The sequence below is a fragment of the Arabidopsis lyrata genome (assembly GCF_000004255.2).
Source record: "Arabidopsis lyrata subsp. lyrata unplaced genomic scaffold ARALYscaffold_4, whole genome shotgun sequence".
Lineage (NCBI taxonomy): Eukaryota > Viridiplantae > Streptophyta > Magnoliopsida > Brassicales > Brassicaceae > Arabidopsis > Arabidopsis lyrata.
In genome coordinates, this window is record NW_003302552.1 from 19,851,921 (window position 1) to 19,873,635 (window position 21,715).

Here is a 21,715-nt window from a genome sequence, read left to right on the forward strand (position 1 = left end):
ATCTAAGCCAAGTCTTGAAATCAAAATCGTTTTTTGCGGTGACGATGCAGATATGCGTTTCAAGCTTCACGACGTTCACATTCGTCGGCGACTTTCTCGTTTAGCTGATTCTTACATTTCTCCGGCATCGGTTAATTCAGGAATCAGAGCACTAATTCAGAAAGGAGAGTATTTACAAGCTCTGCATTTATACACTAAGCATGATGGTTCTTCTCCTTTGTGGACTTCCGTTTTCACATTTCCTTCTCTTCTTAAAGCTTGCTCTTCTCTTACGAATCTCAGCTCTGGCAAAACCATTCATGGTTCGATCATCGTGTTGGGTTGGCGATATGATCCTTTCATCGCAACCTCGCTTGTCAATATGTATGTAAAATGTGGTTTTTTAGATTATGCCGTCCAAGTGTTCGACGGTTGGTCTCAGAGTGGAGTTTCTGCTCGGGATGTCACAGTTTGTAACTCTATGATTGATGGGTACTTCAAATTTCGACGATTTAAGGAAGGGGTTGGTTGTTTTCGTCGGATGCTTGTGTTGGGTGTTAGACCTGATGCTTTCTCGTTATCCATTGTTGTAAGTGTTTTGTGTAAAGAAGGAAACTTTAGGCGGGAAGATGGGAAACAGATTCATGGGTATATGTTGAGGAATTCGTTAGATGGTGATTCGTTCTTAAAAACTGCTTTGATTGATATGTATTTCAAGTTTGGGTTATCGACAGATGCGTGGAGAGTTTTTGTGGAGATTGAGGATAAATCGAATGTTGTACTATGGAATGTGATGATTGTTGGGTTTGGTGGTAGTGAGATCTGTGAATCTAGCTTGGAGTTGTATATGCTTGCAAAGAGTAACAGTGTCAAGCTTGTTTCCACTTCATTTACTGGAGCTCTTGGTGCGTGTAGTCAAAGTGAGAATTCTGCTTTCGGCAGGCAGATCCATTGCGACGTGGTGAAGATGGGACTTGACAATGACCCGTACGTTTCTACTTCTCTGCTGTCAATGTATTCAAAATGCGGTATGGTTGGTGAGGCGGAAACTGTCTTCAGTTGCGTTGTGGATAAAAGACTTGAGATCTGGAATGCTATGGTTGCAGCTTACGTAGAGAATGATAATGGGTACTCTGCTTTGGAATTGTTTGGTTTCATGAGACAGAAAAGTGTCTTGCCTGATTCTTTTACCTTGTCGAATGTTATATCCTGTTGCAGCATGTTTGGATTGTATGACTATGGCAAATCAGTCCACGCGGAACTGTTTAAGAGACCGATACAAAGTACGCCTGCAATAGAGAGTGCTTTACTCACTCTGTATTCCAAATGTGGATGTGATACTGATGCTTACTTAGTCTTCAAATCAATGGAAGAAAAAGATATGGTTGCGTGGGGCTCCCTGATCTCAGGACTTTGCAAGAATGGGAAATTCAAAGAGGCATTGAAAGTTTTTGGGGACATGAAAGATGATGATGATAGCTTGAAACCTGATTCTGATATTATGACAAGTGTTATAAACGCATGCGCCGGATTAGAGGCTCTCAGTTTTGGCCTTCAGGTTCATGGCAGCATGATTAAAACTGGGCAAGTGCTTAATGTTTTTGTTGGCAGCTCCCTTATTGATCTGTATTCTAAGTGTGGCTTACCAGAAATGGCTCTCAAAGTTTTCACTAGCATGAGACCGGAAAACATTGTTGCCTGGAATTCAATGATATCTTGCTACAGCCGAAACAACCTTCCAGAACTGTCGATTGAACTTTTCAATCTGATGCTCAGTCAAGGTATCTTCCCAGATTCAGTATCCATCACAAGTGTCCTTGTAGCAATCTCATCGACTGCAAGCTTGCTAAAAGGGAAAAGTCTACATGGTTATACATTACGACTTGGCATTCCTTCAGATACTCACCTGAAAAACGCTTTGATTGATATGTATGTAAAGTGCGGGTTTTCGAAGTATGCAGAGAATATCTTCAAGAAAATGCAGCATAAGAGCCTGATCACTTGGAACCTAATGATATATGGGTATGGATCCCATGGAGATTGTCGTACAGCATTGAGTCTGTTCGATGAGCTGAAAAAGGCAGGAGAAACGCCCGATGATGTAACATTCCTGTCTCTGATTTCAGCCTGCAATCATTCCGGTTTTGTGGAGGAAGGGAAAAACTTTTTTGAGATCATGAAACAAGATTATGGAATTGAACCAAAAATGGAACATTATGCAAATATGGTGGATCTTCTAGGACGTGCGGGTCGCCTGGAAGAAGCTTACAGTTTTATAAAAGCAATGCCTACTGAAGCAGACAGTAGCATATGGCTCTGCCTCTTATCTGCTTCTAGAACTCATCATAATGTAGAACTTGGAATATTGTCTGCTGAGAAGTTGTTGAGAATGGAACCGGAAAGAGGCAGTACCTATGTTCAGCTAATCAATCTTTACATGGAAGCAGGATTGAAGAACGAAGCAGCAAAGCTGTTGGGTGAGATGAAGGAGAGAGGCTTGCAGAAACAACCTGGTTGCAGTTGGATTGAAGTTAGCGATATATCTAATGTTTTCTTTTCAGGAGGTTCATCTTCTCCAATAAAGGCTGAGATCTTCAAAGTATTGAATAGGCTGAAGAGTAATATGGTAACTGAGGACAAGGCTACTTGAACAAGATAACATTCTGAATTGATGATGTTTTTACATCACTTCTACTTCTCAGAAGAAACACTCTCTTTTTGGCAGTGTAGAGTAAAAATAGAGACACTCTTAGGGTTTAAAATGAATGAGATATTACAAATCAAATAATTCGCTGGTTGCTTGGCTCGAACTATTGGGTCATCTGGAGATGCTTTCAAAAAAATGTACATTGTATGCTGTTTATCTTCTTCCTTTCGTGTTCATCACATTCCAGAAGAGGTTCGGTTAATGCGTTGGGCACCTAGTTTAAGAGCTGCAGGTTTGGCTCCTCGGCCACGACCAGAAGATAACGGTTTTGCTCTGGTGGTTGGTGGTGGAGCAGCAATTGCAGCCCAGGGGTCTTCATCATCAGACTGTACTGTCTTTTTCAAGTTCAACGGTCTTGAAGTAGTTGCAGGTGGAGGAGCAGCTATGGATCCCCACAAATCATCGTCTTCCGATTTTACAGCTGCTTTTACTGTGCTAATCTTTGGTCTTGAGCTTGTAGCAGCTATAAAGAGGACGAATAACACATAACCATATGAATTTTAGAAAGTTTAACATTGAGGCAAACAGATTCAGCTAATAATAATTACCTGAAGGTCTGGAGGACTGAGACACAGGTCGTTTTTGAGCTGCTTGAATGTTAGCAAGAGCTGGAGAAGGTTTTGGTTCATCCAGCGGTTCGAGATCCCAACCGTCTTTGTCGCTCTCATGACCTTCGCTAATGCCATTCTCAGCATCTCCCCAACCATCAGTTGATGTTGGGGATGGTGGTGCAGGTTGATCTGTGAAGTCCGAGTTGGAACGTGTATGATGACTGGCTTTGACACTCGGCGCCTCCGTTGCTGAGGAAAATATCCAAGAAATAAATAAACAAAATAGGAAATGAAAAAATACTGGCAACTGTACTAACTCGCCAAAAGCAAAGTGATCGATATACGATAAATCAAACATACAATCAAGGCAGTTTCTTTTTTCTTTCCTACGATTATTTACATTTTACGCAGTTGCACATTTCAACAAATACTTCCAAGGTTGAGAGAAAAATTATGGCAAGGGATCTCAAGTGTACCTGTGCTTGTAGCATTTGACGCTGCAGCAGCTAGGGATGGTGCTGACGAAGAAGAAGCAAGAGGCGCTTGTTCTAATGGCTTACCCTTGAGGGTCAAAGAACTCATAGCCCATCTATAAAAGTAAATAAATTAGTACAGTTGGTATATATAATCCCAGACCAATGTTCATATATAATTCATCTGTTAAATTTGACTTGACAATACTCACCCGATCAGACCAGCAGTTTCAGGTATAGCTGAGGCTCCTCCGGTGGCTCCTATTTCTCCAGCATTTGTCTAATAACACCCCAAAATAATTCAGTTATCTTCCATCCCCTTTGACATAAGACTTTTAAGTATAAAAGTAGCTCAAGGAAATACTAGAGTGCGGTAGAGTCATCACTCCTACCTTCTCATAGTTTTGTTTCAATATCTGAAGAAACTGTTCTACAGCCTGAAATGCCTTTGACCGAACATCACTATAAGGAAAATAAGAGAAAATGCTTTAGACTTTGTCGGAAGCGAAAATATTGGACGAAAAAGGGATCGTTTTGCACTTAAATAAGGAACCTGTCTTGATCAATGGTTAGCACAACGATATTCGGAAGAATCCTAGTTGCTATTTCTGTGTCATCATAAGTAGTACTGGTGGCACATAATGCAACAATCCCTGCATAAAGTAAAATCCAGTGAGATATAAGATGACACCTGGAAAGAGGATAATAACAGGAATATCGAAATGATTTATATAAAACCTTTCATCCCACACACTATGTAATAACTAGGATCCTGTTATATTCACATACCTGCACCTCGAGCAGGTGGAAATGTATCACGCAGTGCACGAACTGTAAAAGCATTAATCAAAACTCTTTTCCTTGTCTGCATCATTGTTTCATGATTAGGCACAAACAAAAGAATATATCCATAAAGGTAACAAGGAATCAAAAGAAAAAGAAAAAAACAAAGCTGATAGAGACTAACCCCTTCATTTAGGTAGGTGGCAATATTCCCGAGTAATATAGTGGTATTGGTTCTGATTGCAGGCTCTTCATCCACCTGAGAGGATAATATAAAATTTAAACCACAAATACTGTGAAAGAAGTGCATCTGCAACATACAGGACCTCTTAACTCCAGCTAAAAAAGAACCAAAGGATTGCCATAAATAGAGGTATGGAAAGGCGGTAATATTTTACTAGAAACATCAACTATGGGAAAGAAAATGTCCAGCTATTGCGGTAATGGATGCAAACCTGTAGTTTGGAAAGGTATTTCAACAGGGATCCTGAAAGTGTGCGCTGAGAAAGCTGCAGCCAAAGACAAAAAATAAAAAACAATTTATATCAGATACAACGAAATTATGACAAAAAAAAAAAATGCGAACGCCAATAAAGACAGCTAAATGTCTTCAGATGGGATGAAACAGACAGTGACCTTTTCTAACTGAAAGCTATAAAGCAACTTGAATGGGTTAGGAGCAGATACCTTCGGAGCTAAAACGAGCATCGATTTAAGAGTCAGCTCTCGAAGAAAAGCAGATGTATCCGCAAATCCAGTAGCAACATGAGGGTATACCTAGTAAAAACACAGCCCATTGTTAATACTAAAAGTATGCAATTAAACGGCAGTACCGTCAAACAACCACAGGTGAACACCTTTCAGGCCACAGAAGAGAAACTGATCTTACTTGTTCATCGACGATTTGCCCGGACATTGATTCTCCAAATTGATCAACATGTTGCAAAAGAGAAACTCTAATAGCTCGATCATTGGAAGCAAAAAGCTTGACTATTGTTGGCAGTACCTAAAATCACAGAAGGGAGTACCTTTAGGCAATAACTGAAAACTATACATAAAGAAATGGAGTGGATTTGAGCGTTTAAATATAAATCTAGCATGACTGAACAAACCTTGACACTGAAATCTTCAGTAGATAACCACGAACCCATCTTAAGTAAGGCAGTTAATGCAGGAGCAGCAGCTGAACCATATTCAAGGGAAGAAGCTAATAAAGGAAGAAGCTGCATCAACCAGAAGTTAAAGTCAAAAAGAAAAACACAAAACCTTCACCTCAAAAGGCAAATTGTTGTCCTAGTACCCAATAAAATTCAGATTCACACCTTCTTAAGCACGATCTCCCTAGGAAGCTGTTCAGCAACATTTGGAAGTTTACGGAAGAAAGTATCTTTTTCGACACTGTCTTTCAGGTTAAGAATGTCCATAAAATGTATGGTGTCCACCAGCTTATTTTGGAAATACTCTGCCAATTCAAGTATGTCAACAATAAGAATCAAGAGATAAGGAATGGTCAAAGATAACTATGAGAGAAAATACAACACCACTATATAAATAAACTCAGACGGAAGGGACAAGAGCAAATATACGGAGAAAAAGAACAAGCAAAGAATCAAGAAACAGTGAATTGTTTAAGGTACAAAATTTATAACCAAGACAGGAAGATTACCGCCATTTTCTAGAAGTTTTGAGGTGTTCAATCTGCGAGAAGGCATGGAACTTAGGAGTCGCTGATAATCTGGAAGCAGAGACTGTGAGAAAAGAAACATTTAACTGAAATGAAAGCCAGCTCTTAGAAATCAAAGTCATAAAAACAGATAAAATGCAACACATCAAAACTTTGGGGAAACATACGAAGCCTATTGACTAAAATCACACCAGTATAAGTTCCAAATACACTGGAGTTAAAGTTATCAAATATACATGGACCTTAATCCATAAATATGAAGAAGCAAAGGAGAATCCAAATGTATACGCAACCCGATATTGAGGAACATAACATATACTCAAGGAAAGAAAGGGATGAAAACAAAACCTTAGGAATGCCGACAGTGTTACGCAGCTCCTCTGTTTTAGCCAGCTTAGAGCCCGAGAAGAGTTCATAAATAAGACAACCTTCAAAAAGGAAGTAAAGAGCTTTAGTGAAAGAATTGCACTCAAGTGGACAAAGGGTCGAGGAGCATATAATCTCCAATGAAAATAAGCACGGCATAAAAACTACAGTACCTAATCCCCACGAATCAATGGCCCATGGTGGAGATTTTCTAATAGCAACCCAATCAGACTTGACCATTTCCATTGGCTTGTACTGTGTTCCCACTAGCCATTCATATGGCTGAAACAAGAAAAATAAGGTAGCAAAGATGAAAGGAAGCAATTAATACTGACAGAGTATTCCTATTTCCTACCCTGGACATATGAACAACGTCTGATACTACAATGCACGTTTTATCAAGGATATCATATATTAATGTTAAGGAACAGATATAACAGCATGTTTGAATTTTAAAATTTTGAGGGAAGGAATGGCTTTCAAATTGACAAGATTAAGAAAGTGAACACCCCAATGAACTACAATAGTGAATGATGTGTACCAGCATAGGTCCACTTGCGGATTCATTGCTCCCATCAAACTCTGATAGAACATCAAAAGCATGGAGTTTCCAGTCCAAAGTAGGTGTAACAACAACACTCGCTAGACAGACATTTCCATGCACCTGTTAAGACAGTAGACCTTAAGAGTTTTAACTAAAATATATGAAGTGAGGATTCAATGTATGCCATAATAAATTCAAAACAATATCTACCTGACAAGAAAATCTACTAGCCACCGGTTATATATTCTAATAGCTGAATTATAGTGTTATAAACAAATACTTACAAGTTTGCAGTCATTGTTCAGAAAGCTCACAGCTTTACCTATCTGGTGTAGCCCCAGTGCAAAGTACTCATCCCTAAAAGCAAATATTTCACAGTCACAACAAAATTTTCGAAAGGTAATCAAAATTTACCATGTCGAGCATGATAATGTCCAGTGGCAAAGCCATTATTATGAAAAAGACAGATTAGAGTGTGACACAATTTGTTGGAATAGATTAAAAAGCTGTAGCACACTACATAATATATTTTCATGTCTTTTCTGCCTAGATGCGCATAAGAAGAGTTCATACCTCTGGGTAGCTTTCAAGCCTAGCTCCTTTATCTTATCTGACAGCGGCATAACAGGCTCGGTGACTATATAGATTGTAACTTTAGTAGTAGAACCATCATGAGTTTCGACCTCAGTACTGTGGAGAAATGAAAGAATATTTGGATGCCTCACCTGCAAAACGAAATAGTCGATGATAATCTAACAAAAAGATGCAAATGATACTAACAAGAGGAGAAAGGAATCCATCAAATCCGATATTCAGATAAACCAAAAGGGTACATTCATATTTATGATATTTAGATTTCCAAGTGCTTAGAGTTAAAACTTAGTGCTCGATAGACGTATATGTCAGTATTCAGAAAGAAAAAAACCTCATTGGTCTGAAATAGAGCCTAAACCATGATATAAATATATGAGAACTTACGGTACGAAGGCGCTTGACACCATTTCGTCCAGCAGCCAAATGCCCATCTTGAGCATTGTTCCCAGAAAGAGCAAATATTGAAACTGGAGATCCATCATCCTGAAGAAACCAACAGTAAAGAATATAAGATTGTATCACAACTTACAGTATCTGAAACTAGATCCAATAAAGCAGAAAAAAAGACATAATAATCTTAATAAAACAAAGCCAAAAATCTTAAAACTCAGCGTACTCACATACTGGAAGAACCAAGAACAATAATAATTCGAATTGGTACTTCTTAACTACAGCTACTAAGCATAAAAATCTTAAAGCTGCTGGATCACAATCAAAGCACGCAACAGGAAAAAAAACGCAGAATTACAAACATCCGGAGAGAAGGGAGAAAAGAGAAATATAACCTTGGAAGTACCACGAAAGTGACTCCATGAACCCCAAGCAGAAGGATAAGGATCACCGATGTTATAAGGCAGATCCTTGAGTCCCGTCCCAGATCCAGCCACTACTCCTTTTAAGAACTTAAACATGTTTCCACCTTCTCAACTTTCAAACGGATCTATATGGAATCAGAAGAACGACGTTGGAGCAAAACGGGGAAATTCAAAGCTCTGTTCTTATGATTCTTCTTCTTCTTCTTCAATCTGCATCTCCCAAAAGATGAGAATTTCGTAGATTTGTTTTTTTCGCTTTTTAATTCGTCGGAATGATTATGATCGACCTGAACGGACTTACTTCATTGCCGTTTTCGTGTTTCGTTGTTACAATTCGTGTTGTTTATTTACTTATAAGACGTCATGGAGTTTGGATCTGTTGACATTTTATATTTTTGGGCCCAAATTCATAGGCGGTGGGCCGTATATTGTTTTTTGGGCTTATTCCTTGTCCAATGGGTTTCTTGTGCAAATTAATCCCCTTCTAGTTATTCCAATCTTTTTTGGGTTTTGGAATGTTTAACGAAAGTTAACCTAGCTAGTAGTAGTTTGTAGAAAGATGCACAATAAATAACAAGATTTAAGCAAAATGATAGCTCGAATTTAAGATCAAATCATAAACTTCAATGGGACAATAAAATGCGCTTGCACTATAATTGGGTAAACACTTTTCTGATTATTCTAATTCTATTAACGAACCATTGTTGTCTAAATCATTGAGTATCTCTGGACACGTGTCATATCAGTCTTCCAAAAAACTTTTGAACACCGGTTCGTAGTGTGTGGATCATATATGATTGTTTGTACAATTATTGAAGATATGTTAATAATTGCATGAAATTTTTGGACAACAATAAATATATGTGAATTACATAGTACAATGTTTAATCATATTTGGCACGTTTATAAAATTTGTAAGGGCTAATTAATTATAATTAATAAGACATAATTCGGATCCAAAAAAAAAACAATTTAGGATTGGTCAAGAAACTTACCAAACTTGCTTCAACGCCTTAGAAATTTCTTAGCTTATGTGTCTCCACTTTAAGAAAAAAGTTCAACAGTCTCAGCATTGAAAATCCTAAGTCTTCGTCTAGACTTCTAAGAAAATCTTGTAATGTTGAAATTTGAAAGAAAGAAATAAACATTATTAATATTTGTCTTAAACCATAGAAGACCATGACTTGGTCAATGTTATTACCAGTTCCTCTGCCGTGTTAACAAAAAACGAACTCACCCATCCTAAGTATCTCCTACCGGGTCAATGGGTTATCACTGTAGTTAGATCTTTGGTTTGAATTTTGCTAAACAAGTATACTTGTAGCGTTATTTAGTAAATATTTGTTGTTTCCCAATGTGAAATAGCCTAAAAGCTTGCTCTTGATTCTTGGACATATTTTACCTGGCGACTAAGAAAATTCCATTTTTAGCTAACCCAACGCAAAAAAAAAACAGTATAGGAAATGGTATTATGTCGCTTTAAGAAAATAATTACAGTCTTTGAATAATCTACATATTCAAAATTTCAATAGAGTTGGAACCAACATGGAAGCAAACTGTTCGGGCATAAGACTAACCGTCATGTACGTATCTCTTCGTCTATATATATATATATATGTGTGCATAAATTTTTAAAAACATGTACTCGTAAATAAAAAATAAGTTACCAAATGGAAGAGGTAATGTCAATGATCTTCCACGGAATGAAACTAGTTAAAACGCTCGAGTCCAGCTTACCGGAAAAGCCACCGGAATCGCTATCAACCTCTCTTGACGAAATCGCAAAGACATTCAGTGATGCAAACGAGCGGCTGAAGATGTTACTAGAGATTAGAAACTCCGAGACCGCGTTGAACCAACTCAAACCGGTGGTTGCGTCCGTTGCAAACCAGATGTTAATGCAGATGGAACCGAGTTTGATGCAAGAGTATTGGTTAAGGTGTGGCGGGTCCACGTCATCTCATGAAGGAACCGAGGCCATGTTTCAGACGCAGCTCATGGCCGTTGATGGTGGTGGTGGAAGGAATTTGACGGCTGCAGCAGAAGGATCCGGCGCTAGCGGTTCCTCCACGCCAAGGCAGCGGAGAAGGTAACTATATAACTATTATTTTATCTGGTAATTTATAATAAAAGTATAATTTGTGCCATACATGTAACAAATAATATTATGGAACAGAATGCATAGAACAAAATTGGTAACGTATGTAACGTAAACAAAATTAATGGATGGTGTATGAGATGAATAATGAAATGACGGAATATAACAATAATCATGAATTGATATATATATATATATATATATATATATTTGAGCTGAACAAAGCTTTTGTTCAATTATCACGAAATTTTAAAAACTTTTTTGCATATTTATTTTCTTAGATACAAATTTTTTTTTATCATGATGTACTTATATATATCATAATCATTTTTCAAAAACATGAGATTTTGATATAAATATTATGAATGATAACATAATCAAATTAAATCAGAACATCAAAGTGAGAATATATTGTATATATATATATATACTTCTATCCACTTCTATCCCCCAACTTTACCAAATATTAAAGCAAGAACATATCTAAACCTTTTTATAATTCAGTACCAGGCTAAAATCAAAATTCGATGATTGATTAGTCCACTTTCAAGTTTCTTTTTCCTTTTGGTCTGCATTTTTTAACTCTTTAAAGCGCAGAGGTGGGTTGAACCAGTTACATGTGACTAGGTTAGCCAAAAGTGGAAACCGCCTCAAGTCCACTTCACGTTCAAATTACTTTTTTTTTGGTTTAATATGACTTTTTCTCAACCAATAATAATTGAATTTGCAGTACGTACGTATGTACTAATGTAGATTAAATCATGAGTACATTATTTAGGAAGGACGAAGGAGAACAACAAACGGTGTTGGTGGCGGCGCTAAGGACAGGGAACACAGATCTGCCACCTGACGATAACCATACTTGGCGTAAATACGGTCAAAAGGAAATTCTTGGCTCTAGGTTTCCTAGGTAATTTAACTTCACTAATTTAATTATTTATACTATATGAGAGAGATTAATATAACCCAAGTTTAGTTGGAAGTCGGAAATAATCTTTTCGTCCAGTACTAGTCAAAGATTCTAGATTAGCAATGTAGAATAAATGAGTACATGCATTAATTATTTAGTCAAAGGATCCATACGTATAATAATATCTTTTTATATATAAGGTCACAAGAGGTTCTTTAGTTAGTTAACTATCCTAGATATACATATTTACATCACATCATATGTTGTAATCAGTCTTTTTTTGATTCTTAACCACAAAGTTTATTAGTATAATTAATAGAACGACCAAATTACCTATTACTAGTAAAGTTCAGCTGGAAGTTGAAACTTCGATGTTATAAGTACATATAAAAATCTGCCTTTAGTCTATATCAATCATTAACTACGTACTTGCTTATCATATACTAGATGAAAGATTATTAAATTTCTTAATTCGATATTTTAAAAAATAATAAACCATTTTGCAGGGCGTACTATAGGTGCACCCACCAAAAGCTATACAATTGCCCAGCCAAGAAACAAGTCCAACGCCTCAACGACGATCCTTTCACCTTCCGAGTTACATACCGTGGCTCACACACTTGCCACATCTACTCAACCGCCCCAACCGCATCCTCTGCCGCTCCCACCGCTCCAATCCCATCCGTCACCACAGGTCATTCCGTTGACTACGGTCTTGCTGTCGTTGACATGGCTGATGCTATGTTTGGTAGCGGCGGGGTCGGTACCAACATGGATTTCATGTTTTCTATCAACGATCCATCTCAACATCATCAGCGTTTCCGGCAGCTGGACGACGGTGACGAAAACAAATAGGATTCATCCACAGATCGAAAACAAATATTTTTTAAAACATTAAGTTATGCGGATTTAATATATGGGTAGTGATGCAGTGACAACATTAACAAAAATGTTGTTAATTTAATTTATTTTTATTTTTATTATTAAAGTTTTGCATATTACACGTGAAATGGGATCTAATGATGAGAAACATGTCTTCTAGGGTAGTTCTGTTTCTTTGACAACGAAAAAGTGTTTTGTATTTAGTGGTTTTTACATATGTATTTTCATTATTTCATAGTTTTCTTCTCATTCTCTAATTATACAAGCATATCTTTCCAGGAATGAAAATAAAAATGACTATAAATATAAATATGTTTGAAGAATTAGTTATTCACTGATTAATAAGAGAAATCTTAGAAGTTTCTTAGTTTTTCTAAGATTCATTTAAGTTTGATACCAAAATATATATATATATATCATTTAGATTTTTCCCTGAATTGACAACACCGTAAACTCACGTAATACATATTGTTGAAGAAAAAAAAAACAGTATTAGGCCGTGAAGTAAATTAAATATATATTCAACAAATTAAATCTTACATAAACAAAGTAATTTCTTTTAAAATAATTAGGTGGGAAATTGTTAGTTTGTCAGTTTCTCACAAATTGTCATGAACTTGTTGGTGTTTATTTCTTCTTGTTGTTGTCTTTTCTCAGACTAAAGAATCGAAATAATTAGAAAAGGTGTACGTGGTCCGTGTCTAAACAAGCTCTTCGAGTGGAAGCGATGGTCCTTTCACCGTCGTCATGCTCATGAAAGGGCCTTTGCTTTGCCTTTTTGTTCATCATGTGTGTTTGTTATGTCGATAGAGAAGACACTTTCTTCTCTAATTATTTTTTATAGCAGTACATTGTGAAACAGTATATAAAAGTCATTAATATTTAATTTAGACATCTATTGTGTTAAAAGTTAAAAATTAAAAAACATTTATGGAGTTATAGTACTTCGGTGTGTTTTTACCGGATTGACCGGATCAGCCGATAGGGTTTATAAAAAAAAAAAATTTATAGCGTTTGATTTTTCGAATTACAAGGGTAAAGTAAATTTAGTTTGTATAAGAAAAAAAATACTTATACAGAACATTATAACTTAATTTATTTTGTTTTATTGTTCTAACAAGCATTAATTAATGCCCTAGTGTACACGGTGATGCTTATGTAAAGCCGTAAAGGTAACATGCCAACAACAAAAAGACAAGCACGACCATTCCAAGATGCATTTGTCCCAATTTCTTCCTTTTTTGCACCAAACATTCATAGCCGCAATTTGAATGGATAAGTCTCTTTACACTCTTTCGGTAATCATATTCATCTATCATATTTTTGGATGAAAATTTACCGAATCCAACAATAAAAGCACTAATAATAATCATAAAGAAACAACAATAATTATATCTAGAGGATATCGCGCAGTTATGGAGGTTGGTTTAATTCTAAGTTTAATTGGTAATCCATTAAAGTTTTTCCATCTTTATAGTGTCATGATGTATCCAAAATGAACTTGTGAAAAAGAAGAAAAAACAAAAACAAAAACATTTGAATGCGAATAATCCGATACAAACATCTATCTAGTGTCAGTTTACAAAAGTCAAAAAATGTAAACAGTACTTATGTGAAAAGAGACCCAAGTATATATGGTGTTTTGATCAAACATACAACAAAAACATTAAATTAAACTAAACATACTCAAAGTCGAAGAGAAAACCTGATGATGATTCATCAATCCAGATTTGGATGTTCATATAGCACTTGTTCTTTCATAATCAGGCACAATATGAGTCGAATAAGGAGGAAAGCTGATCGTTGTCGATGAAACCAAATTGATGAGAAGTAGTACTGATTTCACCACAATAGTAGTTATTTTGATGATCATCAAACATCATCGTCTCTTGCCAAACCAATGACAAGTCCTCACCTGTCGAAGAGCCCTCACAATAATCTTTACTCTGATCACCATTGTTATTCTCTTCCTCCTTAACCATGCCTGCGCCTACAGCTATCACACTACTGATGTTGTTCTCTTGCTCTTGCACCATAGCATTGACATGGTTCTGAACAGTGCTTGCAGCCAATGTCTTTTCCAAATCCATAATGATTTCTTGATCGAAAGGCTCGGTCTTCGTGTGTGTTTGGTCAGTGGCAGTGCATGTGTGATAGCCAATGTATGTGATTTGGAACATCTCAGGGTCTTGCTCCTTTTTCTGTACTTGCTTTGTTGCTTTGCATCCTTGCGTTGGCTTGTGTGTGCATCTAAAATAACTTCTGCAAAACATTAAAAAGCATAATTTGATTTAGGCCATTGCAAACTTCACATAGTGACTTGAAGTCTGAATATGTTTCGGCTTTAGATCCCTGGTTTAAAAATGATTTGACCACATGTTTATATGTATTATGTATGTTGGTGTTCAAAAAAGAAAGAAAGTATTATGAATGTCTTGTGTCTATATATATACATAAATAGACATATATCTATATGGAGTAATTAAGGACCTTGGGAATGTGGTATTAAGAATCTCCTTTTGTCCATATTTCCTCCAAGCATATCTATCTTCAGAACTTCTAGCTTCCACGATCCTTGTATGTGATCTCTTCCTGCAAATAATAAATTACAAATTTGTTAATTTACGGCTATATCATTTTGCCTTTTATGTTAATTTCAAACAAATCCACGGTAAATAATATAATTCTTGTTTGTAACACATTAATCACAACACTAATTGAAACTAAACAAGATTCGGTTATCCATGGTATAGTCAGCATTGATTGGCCCTATCAGATCAATCGTATTCATACGATTCCTTATCACTACCATTAACACAAATAGTGATTATATTTTTAATATATAGTGGCATGTTATATATTAGGCACTATACATTATATATGAACAAATTCATATCCTTTTAGCCTTTACGATTAGTCATTTTTATATGGGGCAACCACACTATATGATGGAATCCATAGACAAAAATAGCAAATTGAAATGAAAAAAGTTTAAAATAAAATCAACATAAAAAGGAGATTAAATTACTAAACACGAATAAATTTTAAAAAGAATAAATTGATATTCGAATTCAACTTTTTTTTCACTTACTTTCTAGTGTAGCATCCTCTTTTACCCTTACCAACTCCTAATCTCTTCTTCTTACTATCACCGGAATCTCCACCGTTGCAACTCGCCGGAGTCGCCGAATCATCTCCACATGAAGCATTCCATGAACCCTCGACGGAGATGGGGACAGAGACGGTGACGGGATCAAAAGAATCAAGAACGGAAATAGTTTTATGGAAAGATCCCAAGATCTTAGACATGAGCTCATCAACGGGATCTGGAACACCGGAAACTGAACCCGACCCGGAAACAAGACGGGTCTGATCGATGTGGTACTGTTTAGAGTGTTGATGAGAGAGGAGAAGCTGAAGCTGAGTAGCGAATTCATAGCCTTCGACAAGTTGGTCGACAACTTTTCTCTTTATGGATTTGGTGTTGTTACTATTTGAATCCATAATTTTTTTTTTTTGGTTACAAAGATATAATCGATATGTAACTTTTTTTAGGTTTTTGGTATGATGATTTGAGAATGAAGAAATGTTGTTGTAATATAGTGGAGGAGAAGAAAATAGATTTTTTCCTGATCAAGAGTGAGAGAGAAAAATCAAAGGAAGATGCTTAGGAAAGAGAGAGATGCTTATGCATTATAATGAACATAAAGGGTATAATGGGAAAGTAACAAACTTAGTTATGAATTTAGTCATGGATTCGAGGTTATAATTGGAAAGTTGTAACATACCTATTCACCCATTGGCTTACCAAAGCTTTGCTTATGTCACATAGATGATGTGGAATGACATCACCCATCTCCGTAACACGTTTGATGGCTTGGTAATGGTGGGTTTTTTTTTTTGTTCTCCTTTCTTCGCGGATTTATTTAATTGCTAATGAAAACGATCCAACAACTTGGTTGGTTTTTTTAAATGTTTATTGGGAAAAAATGTTTTGTCTTTATCTTGGATATAAGAGTTATATAAATAATATTTTATGACATTCAAATTATTTTTCCACGGGCATGAAATTCGCTTTCAAGAAAAGAAAAAAAATGAAGAGGAGAAATTTTTTTTTTTCGTAATAATTAAAGAGGATAAATGTTGACAAGATATATATATATCATATTGGACCAACCACTAATATCTTTTAAGAGTAATTGGGGCAAATAGTCCTAAAAGGCTAAAACATAATAATATTCTTACAATTTTGTAAATCTCGCTCGTAATTTTATTTGGAAGTTGGTAAAATACGACTGTAAAATATGCCTCTATATGTTTTGCTATATAGAATTTTCATAACCAATTTATTTATACATGTTTATTGTCGCGCATTTACGAAAGTATAAGGATCCTTGTGAATATTCTCATTGTTGAATTTTGTAATAGATAGACTAGCTACTACTAAATGATAAACAAAATATATATAGATTGTGGTGAGACCGCTTAGTTCGGATCTAAAAGTAGTAATCAAGATTAATCTCATTATACTAAGCCAACGTTATTTAAGTTTATCCTTATGTTTTGTAGAACTGCCGTTAAAAAAGCCGGAAATGTACTTTAGTAGATAATTAATGTTTTGGATCATTTGGTAAAAGAGAGATTTGAAACCATTACAATCACAAGTCACACTCTAGCTTATGTCAGCCTATTGCTTGCTTGGCCTTGATCGTTTTGGCAGTACTTGGGATTCTATACAAAATATATGAATTTTGGACTGAACAAAAAGATTAAAAATTTGTTGAAACTGTCACTAGTTTACATATGTTAATTAATACTCGTGAAACTATTGTAATATTCGTGTAAGTCATCTCTTTTGAAACCTATCATATGATCATAAGAAAGAACACATTTTGATCTTGAATGAAAATAACTTCGTTTCATAAAAATGAGTTGTTTTGGGTTAGTTGAATTATTTTATTTTATTAACGCATAAAACAAATTTAACTTTTTTTTTATTAGACATTTGTTTGGAATTGAGATATTGTGACGGCATTGAGGGGGCAGGTGCCACTGAGTTCTCCTCGGAGTCACAATAATTTCAGTCCACATTGTGCATCCACTCGCAAATAAATCAAAATCCATAAGAGTCAAATCCATTTGTTTGCTTATTAATTCTCTCTAATTATCACACTTATACGCTTACTTTTTCAATTATAAATAAAAGCAAAACGGCTGTACTAATTATTATATATACAACTTAACGAAACAGACTAGATTAAGAATAATTATGATCAGTACTGTATAATGGTGGGACAATGAAATGTTTATGGAATATAATTGTGTAACGATATAAATAAAAAACTTGTGTCGTGATATTTTTGATGTTGTAGTAATTGACTTCGATCGTAAAAAGACGAATGTGTTATTTCTCCGTTTGAATTACCAACAAATATGTGATATGTCCAGTGTTTTACTTCTTCGTTTACTCATCCAAATTCGGCATTTATCTATAAATCCCAACTGATTAATCATATGTAGAGATTGTCAAATATATATGGACACTAGTTATATATTCAAATGTTAAATTATTGAGATGATGAGAGAAAGGTCAACGGTGATTAGGGAACTACTATTGACAAATGACAAATGGTTATTAGAATAATAATAATTTATTATAAATACATCATTTTGTGCTTAATCTAATCTCACGCTGAGTTGTCTTATAAAATAATTAACCAAGAGGCCTCGATTAACGGATTGCTACTTATCGTTAAGACTACTCTGGATATTGATCTGTCACGAACTTTAAAATTATTATTTTAGTTTTTTTTATCTGCAAAACATATAGTTCTTAAATGTGTAAGTTGAACCTTATTTCGTGCTATACCCAATCGGGGATTTCTTTTCTCAAGGATAATTTATTAATCAATTCGCAAGAGGCGGTCCTTGCTTCGTACGAATCTAATTTCATACATTTTAAACAATACAAAAAAAAAATCAACAGGAATAAAAGTTAAAAAGTAGAACACGTCAATAATTCAACTAGATCCAACTCATAGTTATATAATTATGGTCATTATTACTTTATTTTATTTCTTAATTAGTTCCACTAATTTTACGGCAGCCTCTAGTTTTTTAATCTTTAATGTATTTAGAACTAAATCCCATATAGCGATCACTACTCGGATCTCAAACTATGAACTTTTGCATTAACCATTTTTTGTAACCTAGTGATTTGTTTTATTTCTAGGGGTGTCGGCATTTGATTTCAACCAGGTACACTTTTTATTTATTTAGTATTCTTCTGGTATTTATATTTTGGCTAGTTGATCGGTTCTATTATTGTCTGAGTTCTGTCACTACTAAATCTGAACCCACTCTTTATCTTATAAGATTATCAAATTCAAACATATATATATATATATATATATATATTCACATACACATAAAAAGTTGTTTATGATCAACTATTGATTGTGTCTTCACATATGTAGCCAAAAGGTAGTTCAATGTAAGAAGGGACGCTAAAATTAAAAGACATGATTCCCAAAACATATACAAAAGCCGGTGCTCTTGGATATCCTGGTCGTGCCAGTTATAAGAAACTTATAATTACCAATAAATTTGTTTCTTTTTTTAACAAATTACCTATAAATTTGTTATATTTAAGTCCACCTGCCTTTTAAAAAAATCGTAATATTTGAGATTCAATTAAAGTGGTGATACACTTGCCAAGTGTCAAGTATTATAACAATGGTTTGATACACTTCACCAATCTTGAGATTTAATTTAGAAATATACAATTATGTACGTTATACGTTGTTAACGGCATGTACCACATATATCACGTTTTCAAAATCTTATTTTGTCTTGTTCCAGTTGACGACATTACAGAACGACGAAACCTTCAAACTGAGAATCAAGAATCATTGAGCGTAAAATATATTTCGAGCTAAACTTATAACGTACTAACTAAAGATGAATCATGGTTTCACAAAATTGCATCCTTAGTAAAAAATTTGGAATCATACCTTTTTTTCTCTCCATTCTGCATTTTATCAATTATGTTTTAATATCTAGTAGAGCTGACATCTGATATCACTCATAAATTTTGAACCAAACCAATAACCATTTGTTTCTTATTTCGGTAAGTTTTAAGTACGTGAGTTTTGTATATTTTTGAAGTTTTAGGTTTTAATTTTTCAATATGTATTTTGTGAATAAACTAAAAAGTAAAGAATATCTTTTTAAAATAGTAATAATCATTCACTGGATGCTACGGAAAACGGAGCCATGGAAAGAAAAGAGAACTTCCGGCCAAACATATCGACAAATTGTCAAAAGTGTCTGCTCATCGAAACTAGCTAGCCTGTTATAATAATATGAATAACTTAACTGGTATGCGAGACATTAATGTTCGCTTATCGATAGTTATCACTTACTACCAGATTTTATTTTTCAAAACTAGTTTGGATATTATTATTGGATATTCGAACAACTATATAACATGTACATTGGTAGTTTGGTACCCATACATTTCTTTAGAAAAATTAAACGATAGTTTAAAACATGTTTTTGTCATACGTAGTACGTACTTGTAAAACTTTATATAAATTGGTTCTACTTGTCATGAAGGTTATTAGCACTTGATTGTCATATATATTAAAGACAAAGGAGCCGAAAAAAGAAAAAAAAAAAGGAAGCTTCGTATGTGTAGCTGATGAGGACAGCAATTACTGTATATTGGAAGACTCTGGGTAAACATTTTGGAAAAGTTATAAAAGATGATGATGAGTTTTGGAAAGCTAAATATGGTTTTTACAAAAGGTCGTCAGACCTTGAGGCAGGCAATATATAGGAAGCTTCTTTTTTATTTCACTCCCTGACAAAGACATTTTCATAGAGTCTCCTTAGATGCAAATGGAAATTCCATATTCCGAATCAATTATCTATTTAGCATGTCAGATCACTTTTTATTTAAATATTTAATCAATTAATAAATCAGCTTGATTCTAGAAGCACGACCAATGAAATCTGAACTTTTTCTTTGTATATTTTGTTCGATTTTCGTTAAGTTAATACTATCATATATAAAATGATATTAACTAGGGTCTATGGCTGAATAGATATGTGATTGTTGTGATTTACAGTGATAAAACTGTTCTTTAATGTTTCTAATTAAGGTAAAATTACTCATGCTTTTACTTTTTTTTTTTTTTTTTTTTTTTTTTTTTTTTTTTTTTTTTAATTCTACTCTTTCTGAATTTTTTACCCAATTTTTTTTCTCAAAATTGCAAGAAATCATTATTAAGTTGTAATTTTATTTTGAAATATTGGTTAGAATCGTTGATTTTGAAACTTTGATTAACAATTTTGTAGAGTTCTAAAAAAAAAATGTTTTACAACGTTTGTTCAAAAAATAAAATATATATGTTTTACAACTATTACAGTAGACCTCTATAAATTAAAACTCTACTAAATTAATAAACACTATAAAATAATAATTTCTTCCGGTCCCAAGTCGGGCCAATGTATAAATAAGCGAATTTTGATAAGATAATAAAATGATAATTTTTTTGGAATTCTTATGTAAATATATGGTCCTTTTAATATCATAAGTAATAATCATATAAATTTACATATTTTATATATATATATATATATATATATATATAAATAATATATTTCTAGTGTTTGTTTTAAATGAATTTATGTTAGATCTCATCACTAACTTTTCTTATATAAAAAATGTTATGCTGTGTTTTAAAACTATCATATTGTTGTATCGTCTATAATTTTTTCAATAAAATAGCTAAATTTTTTCGTAAGCTTTTTATTTATTTTGAATATGCATAATTTTATTTCAATTGTCGAATATATGTTCAAAGACAACAATTGAGATTACTATTCATAAATTTGAACTTATGTATATAATTTGTATATGTGAATTCATCTATAATCTTTGTTATCTATAGTCAAAGACATTTTTTCTTCTTCTTAATACTAAATGTTTAAATCTAAAACTATAAATTTATAACATCCAAAGCATTATTTTTATTAAGATCAAATTTGTTTAACTCATATTTTTTTAAGTTAAAACAAACTTTCTATAAATGAATAAATATTAATTTACATTATAATTTAATAAATATTAATTTATAGATAAATTAATATCACTATAAATTAATAAAATATCATGGTCCTAATATTATTAATTTATAGAGGTTTTACTGTATATTGTTTGCTAGTTTGTTTTTTACTTTTTTTTAAATGACGATAAATGTTTAGTTTTATTGGTGTTTTGATTTTATTGAATTAGGGTATTTTACTTTTAATCGTTTATGATA

General features: G+C 34.0%; 4 protein-coding genes across 4 annotated transcripts; 2 read left to right on the forward strand and 2 right to left on the reverse strand.

Moving 5' to 3' along the window:
- Positions 1–27: 27 nt before the first annotated feature.
- Positions 28–2,764, forward strand: LOC110229095 (pentatricopeptide repeat-containing protein At2g40720). The gene has a single exon (XM_021027973.1). The coding sequence runs from the start codon at positions 53–55 to the stop codon at positions 2,627–2,629; it is 2,577 nt and encodes an 858-aa protein (XP_020883632.1). The 5' UTR covers positions 28–52; the 3' UTR covers positions 2,630–2,764.
- On the reverse strand, positions 2,611–8,808 carry LOC9315955 (probable inactive serine/threonine-protein kinase scy1). Its single transcript, XM_002881689.2, has 21 exons — positions 8,467–8,808; positions 8,066–8,164; positions 7,661–7,812; positions 7,372–7,444; positions 7,085–7,207; positions 6,717–6,825; positions 6,526–6,605; positions 6,160–6,241; positions 5,816–5,955; positions 5,606–5,716; positions 5,383–5,499; positions 5,181–5,270; positions 4,949–5,002; positions 4,678–4,752; positions 4,500–4,575; positions 4,264–4,363; positions 4,103–4,172; positions 3,923–3,990; positions 3,714–3,826; positions 3,235–3,486; positions 2,611–3,149 (listed from the first exon to the last, which is right to left on the reverse strand). Exons 1-21 carry the CDS (start codon positions 8,590–8,592, stop codon positions 2,863–2,865), a joined length of 2,397 nt encoding a protein of 798 aa, XP_002881735.1. The 5' UTR covers positions 8,593–8,808; the 3' UTR covers positions 2,611–2,862.
- Positions 8,809–8,887: 79 nt separating this feature from the next.
- Positions 8,888–12,658, forward strand: LOC9317802 (WRKY transcription factor 55). The gene is made up of 3 exons (XM_002879842.2): positions 8,888–10,585; positions 11,373–11,504; positions 12,011–12,658. Exons 1-3 carry the CDS (start codon positions 10,167–10,169, stop codon positions 12,357–12,359), a joined length of 900 nt encoding a protein of 299 aa, XP_002879888.1. The 5' UTR covers positions 8,888–10,166; the 3' UTR covers positions 12,360–12,658.
- A 1,246-nt stretch (positions 12,659–13,904) lies between these two features.
- Positions 13,905–16,049, reverse strand: LOC9315956 (probable WRKY transcription factor 54). Its single transcript, XM_002881690.2, has 3 exons — positions 15,478–16,049; positions 14,877–14,978; positions 13,905–14,648 (listed from the first exon to the last, which is right to left on the reverse strand). The coding sequence occupies exons 1-3, from the start codon at positions 15,888–15,890 to the stop codon at positions 14,150–14,152; spliced, it is 1,014 nt and encodes a 337-aa protein (XP_002881736.1). The 5' UTR covers positions 15,891–16,049; the 3' UTR covers positions 13,905–14,149.
- Positions 16,050–21,715: the final 5,666 nt, after the last annotated feature.